This window comes from Melanostigma gelatinosum (assembly GCF_949748355.1).
Source record: "Melanostigma gelatinosum genome assembly, chromosome: 23".
In the NCBI taxonomy this organism is placed as follows: domain Eukaryota; kingdom Metazoa; phylum Chordata; class Actinopteri; order Perciformes; family Zoarcidae; genus Melanostigma; species Melanostigma gelatinosum.
Window position 1 is genome coordinate 13,981,465 of NC_136656.1, and position 16,309 is coordinate 13,997,773.

The 16,309-nt window shown below is 44.4% G+C and overlaps 1 protein-coding gene across 1 annotated transcript; it reads left to right on the plus strand.

Moving 5' to 3' along the window:
- Positions 1-675: 675 nt before the first annotated feature.
- Positions 676-16,263, plus strand: cd99l2 (CD99 molecule-like 2). Its single transcript, XM_079295665.1, has 9 exons — positions 676-823; positions 3,041-3,088; positions 3,791-3,850; positions 4,115-4,237; positions 6,816-6,884; positions 6,968-7,021; positions 7,129-7,248; positions 7,804-7,869; positions 10,135-16,263. Exons 1-9 carry the CDS (start codon positions 763-765, stop codon positions 10,194-10,196), a joined length of 663 nt encoding a protein of 220 aa, XP_079151791.1. The 5' UTR covers positions 676-762; the 3' UTR covers positions 10,197-16,263.
- The last annotated feature ends 46 nt before the right edge of the window (positions 16,264-16,309 follow it).

Sequence of the window (16,309 nt, forward strand, 5' to 3'; positions counted from 1 at the left end):
TAACACTGATGGTTCCCAACCTAGGGGTTGGGCCCCTCCAAAGGGCCACAACATATCTAATGGTGTTCACACCATTAATCGCGTAATTCGCTCCGTGGATTTTATCGAGCTGTATTCACTGTGTCTAGCAAGCCACACGTCGGCTGGTTTACCACAGCTGTATGAACCCAAAATAAACAGATTTTGCTGTTAGGGGCGTTTTGGCGATTCACGCGAATTCACGTCAACCACGCCACACCAAACACGGCGTGCCATCACAAATTTGCGTCACTCCAGTCTCATCGCATCTGTGCATAGACTTTGTATGTAATCTACTCATGCGAATAATTCACGCTGAGTTTGGTGTGAACACATCTTAGGGGTACATGAGATGAATAAGGAAAGATTACGTTTTTTAATGGATAATTTCACCAGTTATTTCAATGAAACCATCTAAAGTTTAAATGGGAGATCTTTCTAATATACATGTCAAACATGACAAATGACAAATTGTATTTATTCTATTACCATATCATGTTTTTTTTCTTCTGGCATTCCTCACTTTCTATATTTGGCCAAAGCAAACCGGAGGGTTTTATTTTGAAAGGTGTGGCAGGAAGTGGCACCGTGTGGGAGTGTCATAGGGGGACGTAGTGAACGCCTTGTATGCGGCTTTCTAGACAGCGCTCAACCGCAGGCTGCAGACAAACGGAACGGTGACAGGCCCGCTACTTTAACCGCTCTTTTATCACTTTGTACCGACTGTTCGCGTGTGTGGAAACCATGGCTCGCCGCTCTCTGTGGTCGCTCTGCCTGCTGCTGGCGCTGCTGCTGCCGCTGGGAGGTAAGGCTTTGTCCCGCACACCTCAGCGGATCCACACGTTCCGCCTTTGTGCCGCACTTTGATTCAAGGCCGAGTAACGGTCCACCGGCCTGGAGGCAGATGTTAAAGAAACTCCTATCACACGTCCATTCACATTAATACTCTTTTATTATCCATGCACGCGTTATAGATTTGATGTGAGCTTAGATCTGTTATTTTGGGATTTTTTTCCCAGATATTACTGATGCTTATAACCAGCAGTAATAGGTTCAGTAATTACACATTGTTACATTAAGTGGAATTATTCTATAGAGTTTCTTACAGTAGATCCAGTCTTTTTAGTTTTTTGTATATACATTTATGAAATATGACATGGGTTATTATAGATCAAAGAGATGTGGCACCACCCACAGCATCCTGTCTGTCTGGGTTGCAGCGGCACGTGCCCCCCTGACAATGATGTAGGCATAAGATTGAAAATGCTTATGCCAGGTAGTTTAAGTATGATTAAAAAATAGCTATATGAAGGGTAATTAAGGTCTGCTCATAACTGTTGTAGATTTGTATCCCCTGATACCTGGACTCTTGGTATTACAGAGTATACATCCAACACCAGTGTTGCCTTTTCCCCATGTTTAAAATAATACCTCAGTTGGAGCTCATTTTACCCACGTTAAGAGGCTTTGCTGTATCAGCATGTTTTAGTGGCATCGGGTCGATTCCCTTGGCACTGGGCAGTAGGTGGGCGGGGCAGCTTGGAGGAGGAATGAGAACACAGCCCAGTTTGCCTATTGGGAATATGTCTATGTAGCCATGCAGAGGTTATGGGCTCGGGGTGGTTGAGGGCAGCACATCTGACTTTCACACAGGGGACCAAAGTTTCCATCACAGGTCGACAATTAACACTTTAACGCATTTCGTAATCACAAGGCGTAGTTGCTTGTTGCACAAATTCTCCGTGACGTCACCCATGGGTTTCTGGGGAGCTCAAAGTGGGTGGCTCCGGCCGTCACATTTTTTTTTTTTTGGAGCTGGGGAAGAGTGAGGCTCTGTGAGGGGCGGCCCCATTAGCATAACGCCAAGTTAGCAGCTAGTGCTAGCTAGCTTGGTTAGCAAGGTGCAGCCGTAATTCCCGTTGAAAACTGTGGTTTTAATTGGGATGCAAATTTAGGCTGCAAAAAACAGGCCTGTTTTTAATGTAACTATCAGCAAAGATATACGACCGACTCCTTAGAGCTAAGCTAACAAGACAGTAATTCCAGGATTTAGCGAAGTTTCGGTGAAACAAGGACATTACACATGGAAACTGATGCAGGCGAGGTCATCCACACCATCATCCAACGTACACACAATGGCCAGCAGGTTGCCCGGCGTACAATTAACCTCACAGAAAGCCAAAGTATGTCCATATTGCATGAAGATTCTTTAAAAAAAGCACCAACACCTCAAAGATGGCCAAGAGGTCAAGTTCAGTTACTCAAATTAGCTGTAGCGACGCCTAGCGGCTAACACCCACCTGTCACTCAATGTGACCACGCCCTTAATTATGCATAACTAAGCCTTAATAAAATTGCAATGGTTGAGTTTTAGACCCAAAACTGTCTTTTGTATCAGGCTGTAAACACTTGTATTTCTGCTGTGGAGTTGGGTATTTATTATAAAAAATAGAAACGCATAAAGTAGAGTGAAGGAACAACCACAGCATCAACCAGGGTCAGATGGAGTGGATTCATTTTATTGTTTACCCTTTAATTAAGGAAATCTGTTTTGTTTTTGTAATTGAACACTGCAAAAATGAATATTCATTTAAAAACTCAAACAGGCCTTTGAAAAAGTGAAGCCAAAATGTCCTCCCTCTGTAAAACTCAAAAGGTCCTCACAAAGATAGATGCACCCACACACACACACACACACCATGTGTTTGTTTGTGAGTGGCAGCCAATGAGCTTCTGTTTGTTTGTCTCTGCCTTTGTGTCCCGTCTGGTAAATGATCTCTGTTCTGCAGTCCAGACAACAAATAGAGCCGATTAGTGCACCGAGGGCCCCGTTTGGCACCAGGGCCGCGGGTTTGTATCTGTGTGACACAGTTACTCCAGCAGGGGCCTGGAAAACTGATCCCAGACATGCCCAGTCCTCGACAAAATGTTGAAATCAAAGAGACCAGTTTGAATCCTTTTTGGTTTTATGTGTCAGATTCAGTGTAACGTGTCTGTTTCCTCTGTCCCCTCTGGACTGTAGTCCTGTCTCAGGAGGGCTTCAACCTGTCTGACGCTCTGGATGAACCAGGTAAGTACACTAGAACACTGCTCGTCTCGTATGTTCTCCACGTCCTCTTTTACGAGGAGAGCTACTGTTTGTTCTGTTTGTGTTAAAAACAGCTGACATCACTACGAGCAACCACGACGCATTCGGCCGAGAGTCACCAGTTAACACGGTCACTCGTTAGCCTAAGACACAGTGATGCAAGCCATGAAACGTGTTGACTACCACCGGACACGTTAACACTCAATGAAGTCAAAACTCTTGAGTGCCTTTTGTGTAAAAGTCAGGACGGTAATCTTTTTAACACTTTGAGCAATGCACAAGTCTGAATTGAATGCAGCTGGATTAAACTAACTATACTCAGCATCTTATAAAAACAAGATCTGTACCCCAAATTACTCGAACATGTTTTGATTATGAAATGTGTCTCTTGTAATTAGTTGGTTTTGTACAATATGAAAATCAGCTTTGAGTTGTATGACCTCTGATAACATCAGGTCTACATTGATTTATATCAGCGTTACTTTATCATTATGAGATCATATCATACAGAATGATTGGAAACCAATGGCCTCCGTCTGGGACAGGAAGAAAAAAAGGTCAGCAAAAACATTCAATACGGTACAAGGTTTGTCCTAAATGAGCTCAAACGTACTGTAATATATTTTCTTATGAATGAGGGTAAAGTAATAACTTTTATTTGACTGTATAATTCCTCTTCATCAGCAACGACGCCTTCACCAAAGCCAGCAAAGCCAGCAGCACCAGCTGGAGGAACAGGAGGTGGTAAGACCCCCACAGCAGAGACCAACACTGATCATTTCATTCTATGATAATTGTATAAAGTGATGTAATACAACACCAGCTTAACCTGGACAGCATCATTTAGATGTGTGAACCAATCAGTGATGTAGTCCAAAATGTTACATTTGATTCGAGGAGTAGTGGAGCAAATGTATAGTTTTTAACCTCATCCTCATCTAGCTGTGTGAACTTATCATCACTGGAGTCAGTGGTTCTTCAGATTTGTGCTGTCAATGTTCCGTGCAGGATCTAACCTGGAGGAGTCACTAGATGGCACCACCACCATCATCACCACCAAAGCCCCGCCCAAGGTCGTGCCCAAAGTCCCCACAGGTACCAAGGCCCCAGTGAAGCCTAAACCCAAGCCAGGTGAGATAATGCCCCTTCCTCTGTGTTTACAGCCAGCTTTCCTCCTGAGGCCACGCCTCCACTGCAGAGAGCACCAGCTCTTTATTAAAAACGTGCCTTTTTTCTAATTTCTACTCTGCTTCTGCTTTAATTTGCTGTTAATCCAACTTTCCTCCATGTTAACCTGTAGTCTTGATCCTCGTCCTTGATACCAGTACTTTACTCAGTCACTGATTCATTCCAGTCAGTTCCATATATATACTGTCGGGGAAACGCCTTGCACAGATGTTTAAAGGAGCAGTGTGTGGGATTTAGAGGCATCTAGTGGTGAGTTTGCAGATTACAACTATCTGCAAACCCCTCTGCTCACCCTTCCCTTTCCAAGTGTGTCGGAGAACTACGGTGGCCTTCAGGAAACGTGAAAACATGAAACTGTTTAGTTTGTCCATTCTGGGCTACTGTAGAAACATGGCAGTGTAACATGAAGAGGACCTGCTCCCTTTGTAGATCTGAAGGGCCCATTCTAAGACAAAGAAAACACCACAATTCTTAAGTTCATGTGATTACAAATAAGATAATGAAGACCAAGTTATGAATATTGTATTCCATTTCTGACAATAAATTCCCCTAAAATCCTTCACACTTGTCCTTTAACATTAAAAAGTAGGCTTTTATTGTGAAATAAGAGCAGGAAGTAATGAGTTTCATTAGCTGTAGCTTAACAGTGACAAAGCAGAAGCAGTGGACATGCACATATAGAACAATAAAATCAATAAGCGGAGGTATAACATACAACATTTAGATTGTTATCTGAGAGCTCTACGTGTAGCTACATGTAGCTTAGCTTAGCATGAATATAGTGTGGGAGTTACGCTGTAAGTGATCGTTGAATTATCAATGAGGTATCGGAGGAACACATTATGTCATGTGTTAGTTAGCTAGTCCGCACCGTGTGTAAAGATGGACGCCACACGTCACCCCGCTGAAAAAATGTGTCTCCCGTAGGACTAGCATTTGTAAAAAAATCATTTGAAAGAGATTTCATGTGGAATTAAAGCCACTTTGTGTAGAATATGAGCAACCTGTGACATCAGAACAGATGATGATGATTAGATGCTCCAATCACGGACAAGTTCTACACATAGCAGCTTTAAATGACGAGTCATTGTCTGCAGTATATTTAAGGCTGGGCATTTTAAATTCATTAGCTTGGGATCAGATTATAAAGAACCCTCGCCCTTAATAACTATACTGCAGTCCAAACCTATCCATCACCTGTGTCTCCATTCGACTTCTCCAACAGACATCCTTCGAGTTATTTAGTGTGAAAACACATCATGGGGGGGGATTCTAACCAAGTTTGACTTTGTTGTGCAGTATTGTAAAAGCTCTGAAAGAAGAACTTAAGTAGTGGACGTAAGATTCTCCTCAGATGTCCTGAGAAAAAAACTCCCAAAGCTCAACAGAAAATATTATTTGAACTTTAGACAGTTTCCGTGGCTCCACCATCGGCACAATTGAACCCACAGTCTGCTTGAAGAAGTACTCTGTTGTTGAGCGCTGCAGAATAACTAAATAACACTCGACATGTCAAGAGAGGGAGCTCATTGTTTCCATCTGTTGCTCATCATCCCCTCTATTGATAGAGCAACACTGTCGCTCGCATGCTGTTTCTACACTCTGACCATCACCATATGATTTTAAAACATTTTGTATATTTGTATTTGTTCTGTGTTTCTTTAATCAAATCCCTTTGTTGATCTTGATTCTATGATTTGTTATCAATGATAAAATGCCCTCTGAGGTACAATCACACAAGACTGCTGCTGAACCTTCAAATATCTTATTTTGAGTCGAAATTCTGCATCACAGGCAAATCACTTTCTACTTTAAAGGTACAGAAACTCAATACATACGTTCATGTTAATATTTACAGTACACATGGTCTCAAATCTGTATTTTTGTAGTTTTTTTCATAAACAGTGAACAGAACAAATGACATGGAATCTGATCTTTTAAATACAGATTTGGGCCACTTTCGCATGAGGTCCTAAATCAGATACAGATCTTTTTTTGCGATGCAACCTCAGTCCGAACAGTCAAATTGTAATTCATGCGACTCTTTCGTCGCTCTTGATTGGTCACAATTCTGTGCTGTTCGGGAGCTCTTGAGGCGTTAACGGATGAGGTTTAACCCTCGACATCCTGAAATTCTGGATGAAATCTGTTTCAGTGAAGCATTTCACGATCCCACCACTGCTGGCTGCGACCGCATCCTCGCACAGAGGTAGCAGCCGTCGCTCCACAAAAAGCCACCTTTGAAAACGAGGCTCTCTTTCTTCCTCGTCCTGCTCGATCGTCTGCTCACCAATTTGCTGTGACCAGTTCACACTGGAGTCTGATATTGGCAAATGTAAAATCAGATTTGAGCACTAAGCCTTGCAGAGTCTCAACAACCTGGACTGAAAACACAACGGAGCAGCTTCACCACGTGATGGAGTTTAGAGTGTCCTGTACCTTTAAGGAGCGACATTTAACTGACAGTTCATCAATTAGAGATCCTGTTCTTCTTCCTCACTGATTATCTGGTCTCTTTCAGGCGGACTTTCTGACGACGATCTGTTGGATGTCAGCAAAGACGATACCTACAAACCTGACAAAGGCAAAGGTAATGTCTGCACCTTTATAGAAAACCCTGGAAGAAGCCAGTAGCTGAAGGAATGTAACCCTGCTGTTACTCTGTTTCCTCAGGTGGACGTCCCAGTGGTGAAAAAGATCAAATAAACCAGTATGACGAAAACACTGGTGGGTTTTCTCCTCCTCTAGGGTTTGTTCATAAATGCACGTCTGTCTCTCCGGCTGCTGGACTTCACTATATATATATATATAATTATATCTGTGTGTGTTTGCAGAGACCACGGCAGAAGTGGGCACCATTGCAGGGATCGTTAGTGCGGTTGCTGTGGCGCTGATGGGCGCAATCACCAGCTACATCTCCTACCAGAAGAAGAAGCTGTGCTTCGGAATACAACGTAAGGCTTTTATATCACAGTTATGTGTTTTAACCTGAGGACATCGACCCCACCAGTGTTTTGCTGTACTAGTCACATGACCTACAGCCACACAGCTTATACTGTATGTCTGACCTGAAACATGATCATTGCTGTTTAAAGATGTCAATCTTAATTATGTTTTTTTACGATATATATATATATCTTTTGCGCCTCTAAGACTGTAATTTGTGGAAGTGATGCTAGCTTGTGATGCCAGCATTAAACTACCTTCTATAGTTGATTGCTCTTGATTGAACAGCCTAGCTTAAATGGTGCAACCTGATTTAGTAAATCACTAGTTTGAAACTAGCGAGTTGTCACAAAGAACTTATGAAGAACTAGTTAACGTTCCAACATTTCATTCATAAATAGCTGTTGCAACCCAACCCAGGAGATAACACCTACCCATCAGTTGTAGTACTAGTAATGAAAGCTTTGTTAGTAGAAGTAGAGCAACACTAGTAGCGGTGGTAGCAGCAGCGGTGGCACAGTATTGTATTGATGTTCACTAAATGTGTTGTTGCTTCTTGACAGAGAGCCTGAATACTGACATGGTGAAGGCTGAGAACCCTGAGGCAGTGGTGGCTACAGAACCCCAAGGTAAGCACTTCTCTACTGCACTCTACATATACTGTTCACTCTTTTCCAGTCTCATCTGTCACTATAGAAAACAAATAGGAAACAATAAAAAAATCTCTCTCGTTCTCTACGGTCTGACACCGGCACTGTCTCGTTCTCTACGGTGTAACACCGTCACTCTCTCGTTCTCTACGGTGTGACACCGGCACTCTCGTTCTCTACGGTGTAACACCGGCACTCTCGTTCTCTACGGTGTAACACCGGCACTCTCTCGTTCTCTACGGTGTAACACCGGCACTGTCTCGTTCTCTACGGTGTAACACCGGCACTCTCTCGTTCTCTACGGTGTAACACCGGCACTCTCGCTCTCTACGGTGTGACACCGGCTCTCTCGTTCTCTACGGTGTAACACCGGCACTCTCTCGTTCTCTACGGTGTAACACCGGCACTCTCGTTCTCTACGGTGTGACACCGGCACTCTCATTCTCTACGGTGTGACACCGGCACTCTCTCGTTCTCTACGGTGTAACACCGGCACTGTCTCGTTCTCTACGGTGTGACACCGGCACTGTCTCGTTCTCTACGGTGTAACACCGGCACTGTCTCGTTCTCTACGGTGTAACACCGGCACTCTCTCGTTCTCTACGGTGTAACACCGGCACTGTCTCGTTCTCTACGGTGTGACACCGGCACTCTCTCGTTCTCTACGGTGTAACACCGGCACTGTCTCGTTCTCTACGGTATAACACCGGCACTCTCTCGTTCTCTACGGTGTAACACCGGCACTGTCTCGTTCTCTACGGTGTGACACCGGCACTGTCTCGTTCTCTACGGTGTGACACCGGCACTGTCTCGTTCTCTACGGTGTGACACCGGCACTCTCTCGTTCTCTACGGTGTAACACCGGCAATGTCTCGTTCTCTACGGTGTATCACCGGCACTGTCTCGTTCTCTACGGTGTAACACCGGCACTGTCTCGTTCTCTACGGTGTGACACCGGCACTGTCTCGTTCTCTACGGTGTGACACCGGCACTGTCTCGTTCTCTACGGTGTGACACCGGGACTGTCTCGTTCTCTACGGTGTGACACCGGCACTGTCTCGTTCTCTACGGTGTAACACCGGCACTCTCTCGTTCTCTACGGTGTAACACCGGCACTGTCTCGTTCTCTACGGTGTAACACCGGCACTGTCTCGTTCTCTACGGTGTAACACCGGCACTGTCTCGTTCTCTACGGTGTGACACCGGCACTGTCTCGTTCTCTACGGTGTGACACCGGCACTGTCTCGTTCTCTACGGTGTGACACCGGCACTCTCTCGTTCTCTACGGTGTAACACCGGCACTCTCTCATTCTCTACGGTGTATCACCGGCACTCTCGTTCTCTACGGTGTAACACCGGCACTCTCTCATTCTCTACGGTGTAACACCGGCACTGTCTCGTTCTCTACGGTGTAACACCGGCACTCTCTCGTTCTCTACGGTGTAACACCGGCACTCTCTCGTTCTCTACGGTGTAACACCGGCACTCTCGTTCTCTACGGTGTAACACCGGCACTGTCTCGTTCTCTACGGTGTAACACCGGCACTCTCTCGTTCTCTACGGTGTGACACCGGCACTGTCTCGTTCTCTACGGTGTAACACCGGCACTCTCTCGTTCTCTACGGTGTAACACCGGCACTCTCGTTCTCTACGGTGTAACACCGGCACTCTCTCGTTCTCTACGGTGTAACACCGGCACTCTCGTTCTCTACGGTATAACACCGGCACTGTCTCGTTCTCTACGGTGTAACACCGGCACTCTCTCGTTCTCTACGGTGTGACACCGGCACTGTCTCGTTCTCTACGGTGTAACACCGGCACTCTCTCGTTCTCTACGGTGTAACACCGGCACTCTCGTTCTCTACGGTGTAACACCGGCACTCTCTCGTTCTCTACGGTGTAACACCGGCACTCTCGTTCTCTACGGTGTAACACCGGCACTGTCTCGTTCTCTACGGTGTAACACCGGCACTCTCTCGTTCTCTACGGTGTGACACCGGCACTGTCTCGTTCTCTACGGTGTAACACCGGCACTCTCTCGTTCTCTACGGTGTGACACCGGCACTGTCTCGTTCTCTACGGTGTGACACCGGCACTCTCTCGTTCTCTACGGTGTGACACCGGCACTCTCTCGTTCTCTACGGTGTACAATACATTTAAAAAGACATCTCTATTAGACGTACTTCATATTAGCTGATAGAAATGATCTGTATATAACTTAGTCTGTATTTTTTGTCTTTGCAGTCCAGCAGACTCTCCTGGAGCCACCCAATGCTGAACCACCCACTGAAGAGAATGCCGTGTAACACACTCACATACCTTTCACACACACACACACACACACACACACACAGGTCACCCACCAACATTTGCTTTTTCCCAATCATTCCCCACCTAAGCCCCCTGCACACACACACACACTAACATACACACACAGCCACAAACATGCTACAGGATTGACTGTCTATTGTGTAGCATGTCCTGGTTGATCTTGCAGCTCCGTGCTGTAAACGTTGGGATTTGTGGTCCATTTGCGCTGAATGTGATTTTTTAAAATTCTCAGCTGTAAACATGGCCGACAGTGTATCGCACCTTGCCAAAAGTACGTGTATATAGTTATTTATTGTTTACTGTTCGAACACCACTGACACTGTAAGTAATCCAGCCTTCAGCATGTACTCAGATTCCTCTGCTGTGAGCAGAGTTGAGTTGTAGCATTTGACTAACCTCCAGACACAGAGTGAAGTTGGAATACTGAAAAAGAAAATACAAATCGTGGTTAGTCTTAATATACGTTGGAGAAAGAAACTCTTCTGAGCTTCTATGGGTGTGTGTCGAGCTTCTTTGAGTTCACAGGTAGTCAGTCACTGTGTAGTGAGCTGAATTTAAGGCGGGTTAGTTTACCGATTGATTTGATTGAATTTTAGGACACTGATTTGTGACTTGCAGCGTGATTATAGCTGAATTTAATGTGAACCAGGGAGCGCTGTGAAACAAGCCCAGTCTTCTTTTTCTTTTTCATGAATGAAAGTCTTGTTCCAGCGATCAGCAATATCTCATTTCTTGACTTTGAATGGAATTTAGCAGTTTCCCCCTTTTGACACATAACTGATTACTTGTGGCAAATCATAGATGTTACTTTTGTTGATGCACAGTGACGGAAATCAGATATATACTGTAGCAACACTGCACAGAAGAGTGAAATGAAGAACATTTGGCAATATTCCCCAGATTTCTATTCAACGCCTTGTAGCAACTGATTATGTAATCATTTATGAAAGGTGGTGATGAAATGTGTTGAATGTAGGTAGTAAACCATTATCACAGTGAGTGTAACTTCATAGAGGGAAGTAACACGTTAAACTAAGGGCAAAGCTTGGACTCATAGAACTCAGGTTACACCATGTAACTAAAAAGGATTCGGAGAGCGCCGACCTCCGCCTAGGCCGCTCCCATAAGTGAAAACATTTGCGTGTATCCGCCCTGTGATTGAGATCCGTTGTTTCTTCACCAATGCTACACCCTTCCACCAAATTTCATTAAAATCAGCCCACTAGTTATTCTGTAATCCTGCTGACAAACTTGACAGGTAATGAAAATGTAAGTTTCTCTTATTCCTACATGTGACTTTATAATTTAGTTCATTCCATTTTCAGTACACTATGTTATAATTATGAGGATAAAATCTGTGACTATGATGATAATGCTATCAATAATCATTATTATTTGAAGTTTCCCAAGAGGTTTAATTACATTTTGACCCATTTAGAACATGTATCCTGCCCTTAAATGGGCTCCACTATTGGCTGATAAAGTCCATTCGTGGGACGTACCTCATAGAACTGGACTTACTGCTGGTAGCTACTGTTTACTTTACATCATGTGACAGTTGCATCATTAGTTGCTACATGTTGCTTCACGTACACCCTCCTCATGTTGTCTATCTTGATGTACAAAGTTGCCTTATTCAGATTTGGATCTTTTTGCAGTGGGGAAAAAATAAGGCGTCCAAACATTTCTGTCTACTTACAACATGTGACTTTTTATAGTGTAAATATTCTGTTTTTTTCAAATGATAATGCCTAATGAAGGGAGCCTCGCTTGGTTTTTCAAAAGTGGTCATGTTGAAATTGTTGTGATGAGAGTAGTTAAGTCAAGGAACAAAAAGAAGTTCAGGAATTGTAACGACTCAGCATACTTGTAGCTGAATCAGTTCCACTGCAGTTAGAGCTTGAAAACGCACAGCGCGTTCTTCTCTGTCTGTTCATTTGAAAAGAGATTTTCTTCAGTGGGAAGCTATTTGAAAAAGAAAAGACCTCGACACTTTGGTCAAAGCAGGCCGTGACGAGGCTCGTGGACAGGCAGATAAATGTGTGAAATGTGACTTTGTGTTGAAGATACAACTGCTACATTCAAAAGCTAATATTGTTTGTACTATGTTTTATTGTGTTAGAGCTGAGGTGCCAGTGTGTGCAGAACAATTCAAAAATTGTGTCTTTATCCATGGTGGCCATTTTAAATGTACATCATCGTGTGTAGCATTATGCTAAGATGTATAAAAGTAGCATTACGCGAAACTCAAAAGCTAAAGAGATTTTCGATAGTGTAGCCCAGACGGCTATTGGCCCCGAGCATAAATTGCTAAATACAATGTAAAGGAATCCTGTGGAGTTTTCCTGTGAAGATTCCCTTCCACATAAAACATAAGCTAGCTAAACCGGCACATTGCTACATTTTTCTTGACCACCAAACGTCGATTATTGGATTAGCACGGAGCCGTTAGCCGGAATATGAAGCCCATAATCCGCATGTAAGAAATGCTAACAAACGGGGACACTGTAGTCAAAACCTCCACTGGACACCCTCTCCAGCTGCTCTCCTAATGACAGGTCATAAACTGTATATCTCTTAATTCTTAATACCCATCACTAAGAGAGTAACAAAAACTGGTTCGGAATCTGTAAAAATCATCATGTTTGCCAAATTTATGGCAATTGCAATTACGATTTTCGCGTCATGTTACTTGTGCGAATACGGCAACTGGAGCGTTTTTTGGTGTATTTTGCAACTCGCAAATATTCGCCCTGAATAGCCAATTGGAGTTCTCCTTCCGGAAAGCAAGTTTGCGTATTTGCATTGACTTTGTATGTAATCGTTCCGCGTGAGAAAGCCGCGTCACGTTTGGTCTGAACACACCGTTCGATGATCGGACAAACACGTTTTTTGAAGTATGCAGAAGCCGTTGGTGGACTTCAAAATGGCCACAGTGGAAAAAGTGGAAAAAGTGGGAAAGATGAAGTCAGAGAGGAGTTTGAATCAGTTGGCACAAACATGTTGAAAACTAGAAGTCTTTTAGCCGTGTAGATGAAGTTAGCGGCAGTAGTTAGCTGTAGGATCTTGAATCGTGTCATTACGAGTGCTTTTGGAAAGTTGTGATGGTTGTACATATTACTTTGAGCATTTCTGTGTTTGTACTATTAACAGTGTGTAAGAGAGCATATTTACGCTCCATATTATACTCTTCAGTGTGTGTGTGTTTACACTCTCCGCCTGCTCTTTTTACACTTTGTACCCGACTTTCCTAATAACGTAGCTTAACTTTTTGTAGATAGTTTTATTGCTTCCTTGTTCTGTCGTGCCAACGCTTTGTTGATTGCCTGAAGAGTTCTCGTATGTTCCTGAACGAGATCTGAAGTCATTCACCATTTTTCTATACTGTCTGATATTTAGTCTGTCGTTTTATAGCACTGCTCAGAATCTCTGGTGAGAATTATTGAACCTTATGTGGGTGACTTGAGTTATCCCACAATGCAACATGTGCTTCATTTCCACTGCGTGGTTTGGCCCGACTCGCTTTTGGTACTGCGGTCGCCATTGACGATATTGATGCAGGATGTCACGTGTCGAGTTAGTTACGATGCTCCCCTGCAGGGTTTTAACTCCACCCTTTTGTATCAGCTCAGCTCACAAGAACTGGCGACTGTAGCTAAGTGGATAGCAGGGCCGTCTTTCAATCAGAGGGCCGGCAGTTCAAACCCCGGCTCCGGCTCTGCTAGTCGCATGGCGATGTGTCCTTGAGCAAGACACTTCACCCCAAAATTGCTCCTGTAGCTGTGCCTACGTCAGCCTACGGTGTGGAAATGTGATAGACTCTGAATTGTAAGTCGCTTTGGATAAAAGTGTCTGCTAAATGACTGTACTGTAATGTGGTAACTTTTGCCAATTGAAAAACAGAGCGAGTTAAGTTGAGCTTGCCGTGCCGTACCGTACCATGCAGTGGAAATGCAGCAATAGTGAATAATGCCGCGTTCACGTAATGGAAGGTAGCTATTGGATTTACGACCCTATGTTTGAGAGTGAGAGCGCTCTATCAGAGTTGTGTTCGTCTTGTTTGGACGGACTTTTAGCTGACGGGAGGCATCTCTGTTTGATTGCTTTTCCAAGTCGGATATGTCCGATAACCGTTTCCCAGTCACAATTACGACTTGGGCGCTCTGTTTGGCTCTTGCGCCGGTCTTTACAATCTCCAAAGTTGTGTAATTTCAGCTATTGCTTGGACCCACGCATGCCTCTTGACACGCTCATGGTTCCTTGGCAGCGATAGAAGCCCACACGTGATGTGAACGTGGCATTAGCAGTGATTGGCAACGATCTGAGTAGTGTCTGATAGAACAGTCTGTATCTACATGGAGGTGAAGGATTTTTTGCTGAGGCAGTATGTGTTGTATGAGCTGTGAGTAGTGTTGGCGGTGTGTTACGCATCTGACAGGTTGCAGCACAGTCCTGCATGAACACCACACCCCGGTCTCCATGTTGTCTTGGAAAAGCAGCCGCTTGGCGTCGTTCCTCTAAAAGTCCTTAAACACTGCTGAAAAAAGCAATCCGACACTGGGACTTGAAGTGGTCGGAGTACCAAACTGTGGCTTGGTCGTCATGGATGCCAATTCAAATGGTGCTTCTCTCTGCCTTACACCCTGTACGGTCCCACAGGGACTCTCCACAGTATTCATCTAACACCCCCCCGTAGCCACACCCGCGGCCTCCGGATCCTTTTGGGCTTTCAGCTCGGAAGAGCGGTCGCAGCGCCCCCCAGAGAACTGGAAGGTGGGCGGACGTTTGGTCTCGCTCGGGCCCGCGGAGAGCCGAACTCCTCACAAAGCGCAACGAAATCAACAAACCTTTCTGTTTACTGAATGTATCAAGTGTCTGAATGTGACACGGAGAAAAACCTTTCATCTGTAGCAAAAACTGCAAATGCACCAAAGATATTGCATCAATTGAGATTGGCTTTATGCATTGGGACTGAATAAAAACAATAAAAAAGGTTTTGGAACAATCGTGAAGGGAAAGGATTGAAGTCCTTAAGATTTGAATCGGTTTGCTGGTTGGAAGGATTTGAAGGATTACTTCGTATGATGTGTAATGACCTGTACACTGCTGTGTGAATGACTCAGTGATTATTGACACTGTGGATGTTGATGCTGCTTGAAGATTCAGTGTGGACATTGTTGTCGTGGAACACGTCACCATACTGCTGTTTGGAGCGGGTTACCAGACTGTACAGGACACACAGTTGGGGGGACTCAATACGAGAAACATCTGTATGATCTATACAGGTGTGTATGACGTTGAGCCCCCCCCCATACATAGTCAGGTGTTTGGATTGTTGTGGTCTGGTGGAGGGAAAGAAACGGTCCAGAGAAGCAGCAGTGTCACGAGATCTGTTTTTACAAAGCGTGCTAAGAATAATCAAGGCTGAGATTTCAGCTCACTTTTTAGACAAATAGTCATCCGACAATTACTTATAACGGATGGATATTACTGGTTCAGCCACAATAATAATAAACCTTTCTAGCTAATCGAGGTCACTCTGTGGACTACGGTTACAACCAATACCAGGGACTCAGTTTGCTGATTATTCTCCCAGTTGAAAAAAGAATCTCTCCGACATGACAGAGGTCACGTGACACTGTGCGCTCAGACCGCCGTCCTCCCTGCAGTACACTCTCGTGCTCCTCACCGTGTCCTATGAAGTCGGCCCCAAATCCTGGAACCTCACTTTGTGGTTGGAAGGAGAACCAATCAGAACCCAGCAGAGGCGGGAGCATCTCAGAGGCTGGCTTTGCAGGGCCGCCCGTCACATACAACACATACGCACCTCCAGCATACTGCTCTCACACACATACACACTTTGATGCATGCTTTTCTCTACTTACACACTTTACTTGTAGCTTACGAGTGTGCGTTTTCCCGACAACTGAATGTTGGACAGTCTTCATCGCTTGAAGCGTAATAGTGAACTCTGCTTTCTCTCTATTCCACTATGATGATACAGGTACTTGTTACTAATATGAAGCGATTCAATAAACCATTTCAAAAGACAAGAAAGAGACTGGAGTTTTCAATTCTTCCCTTTTTT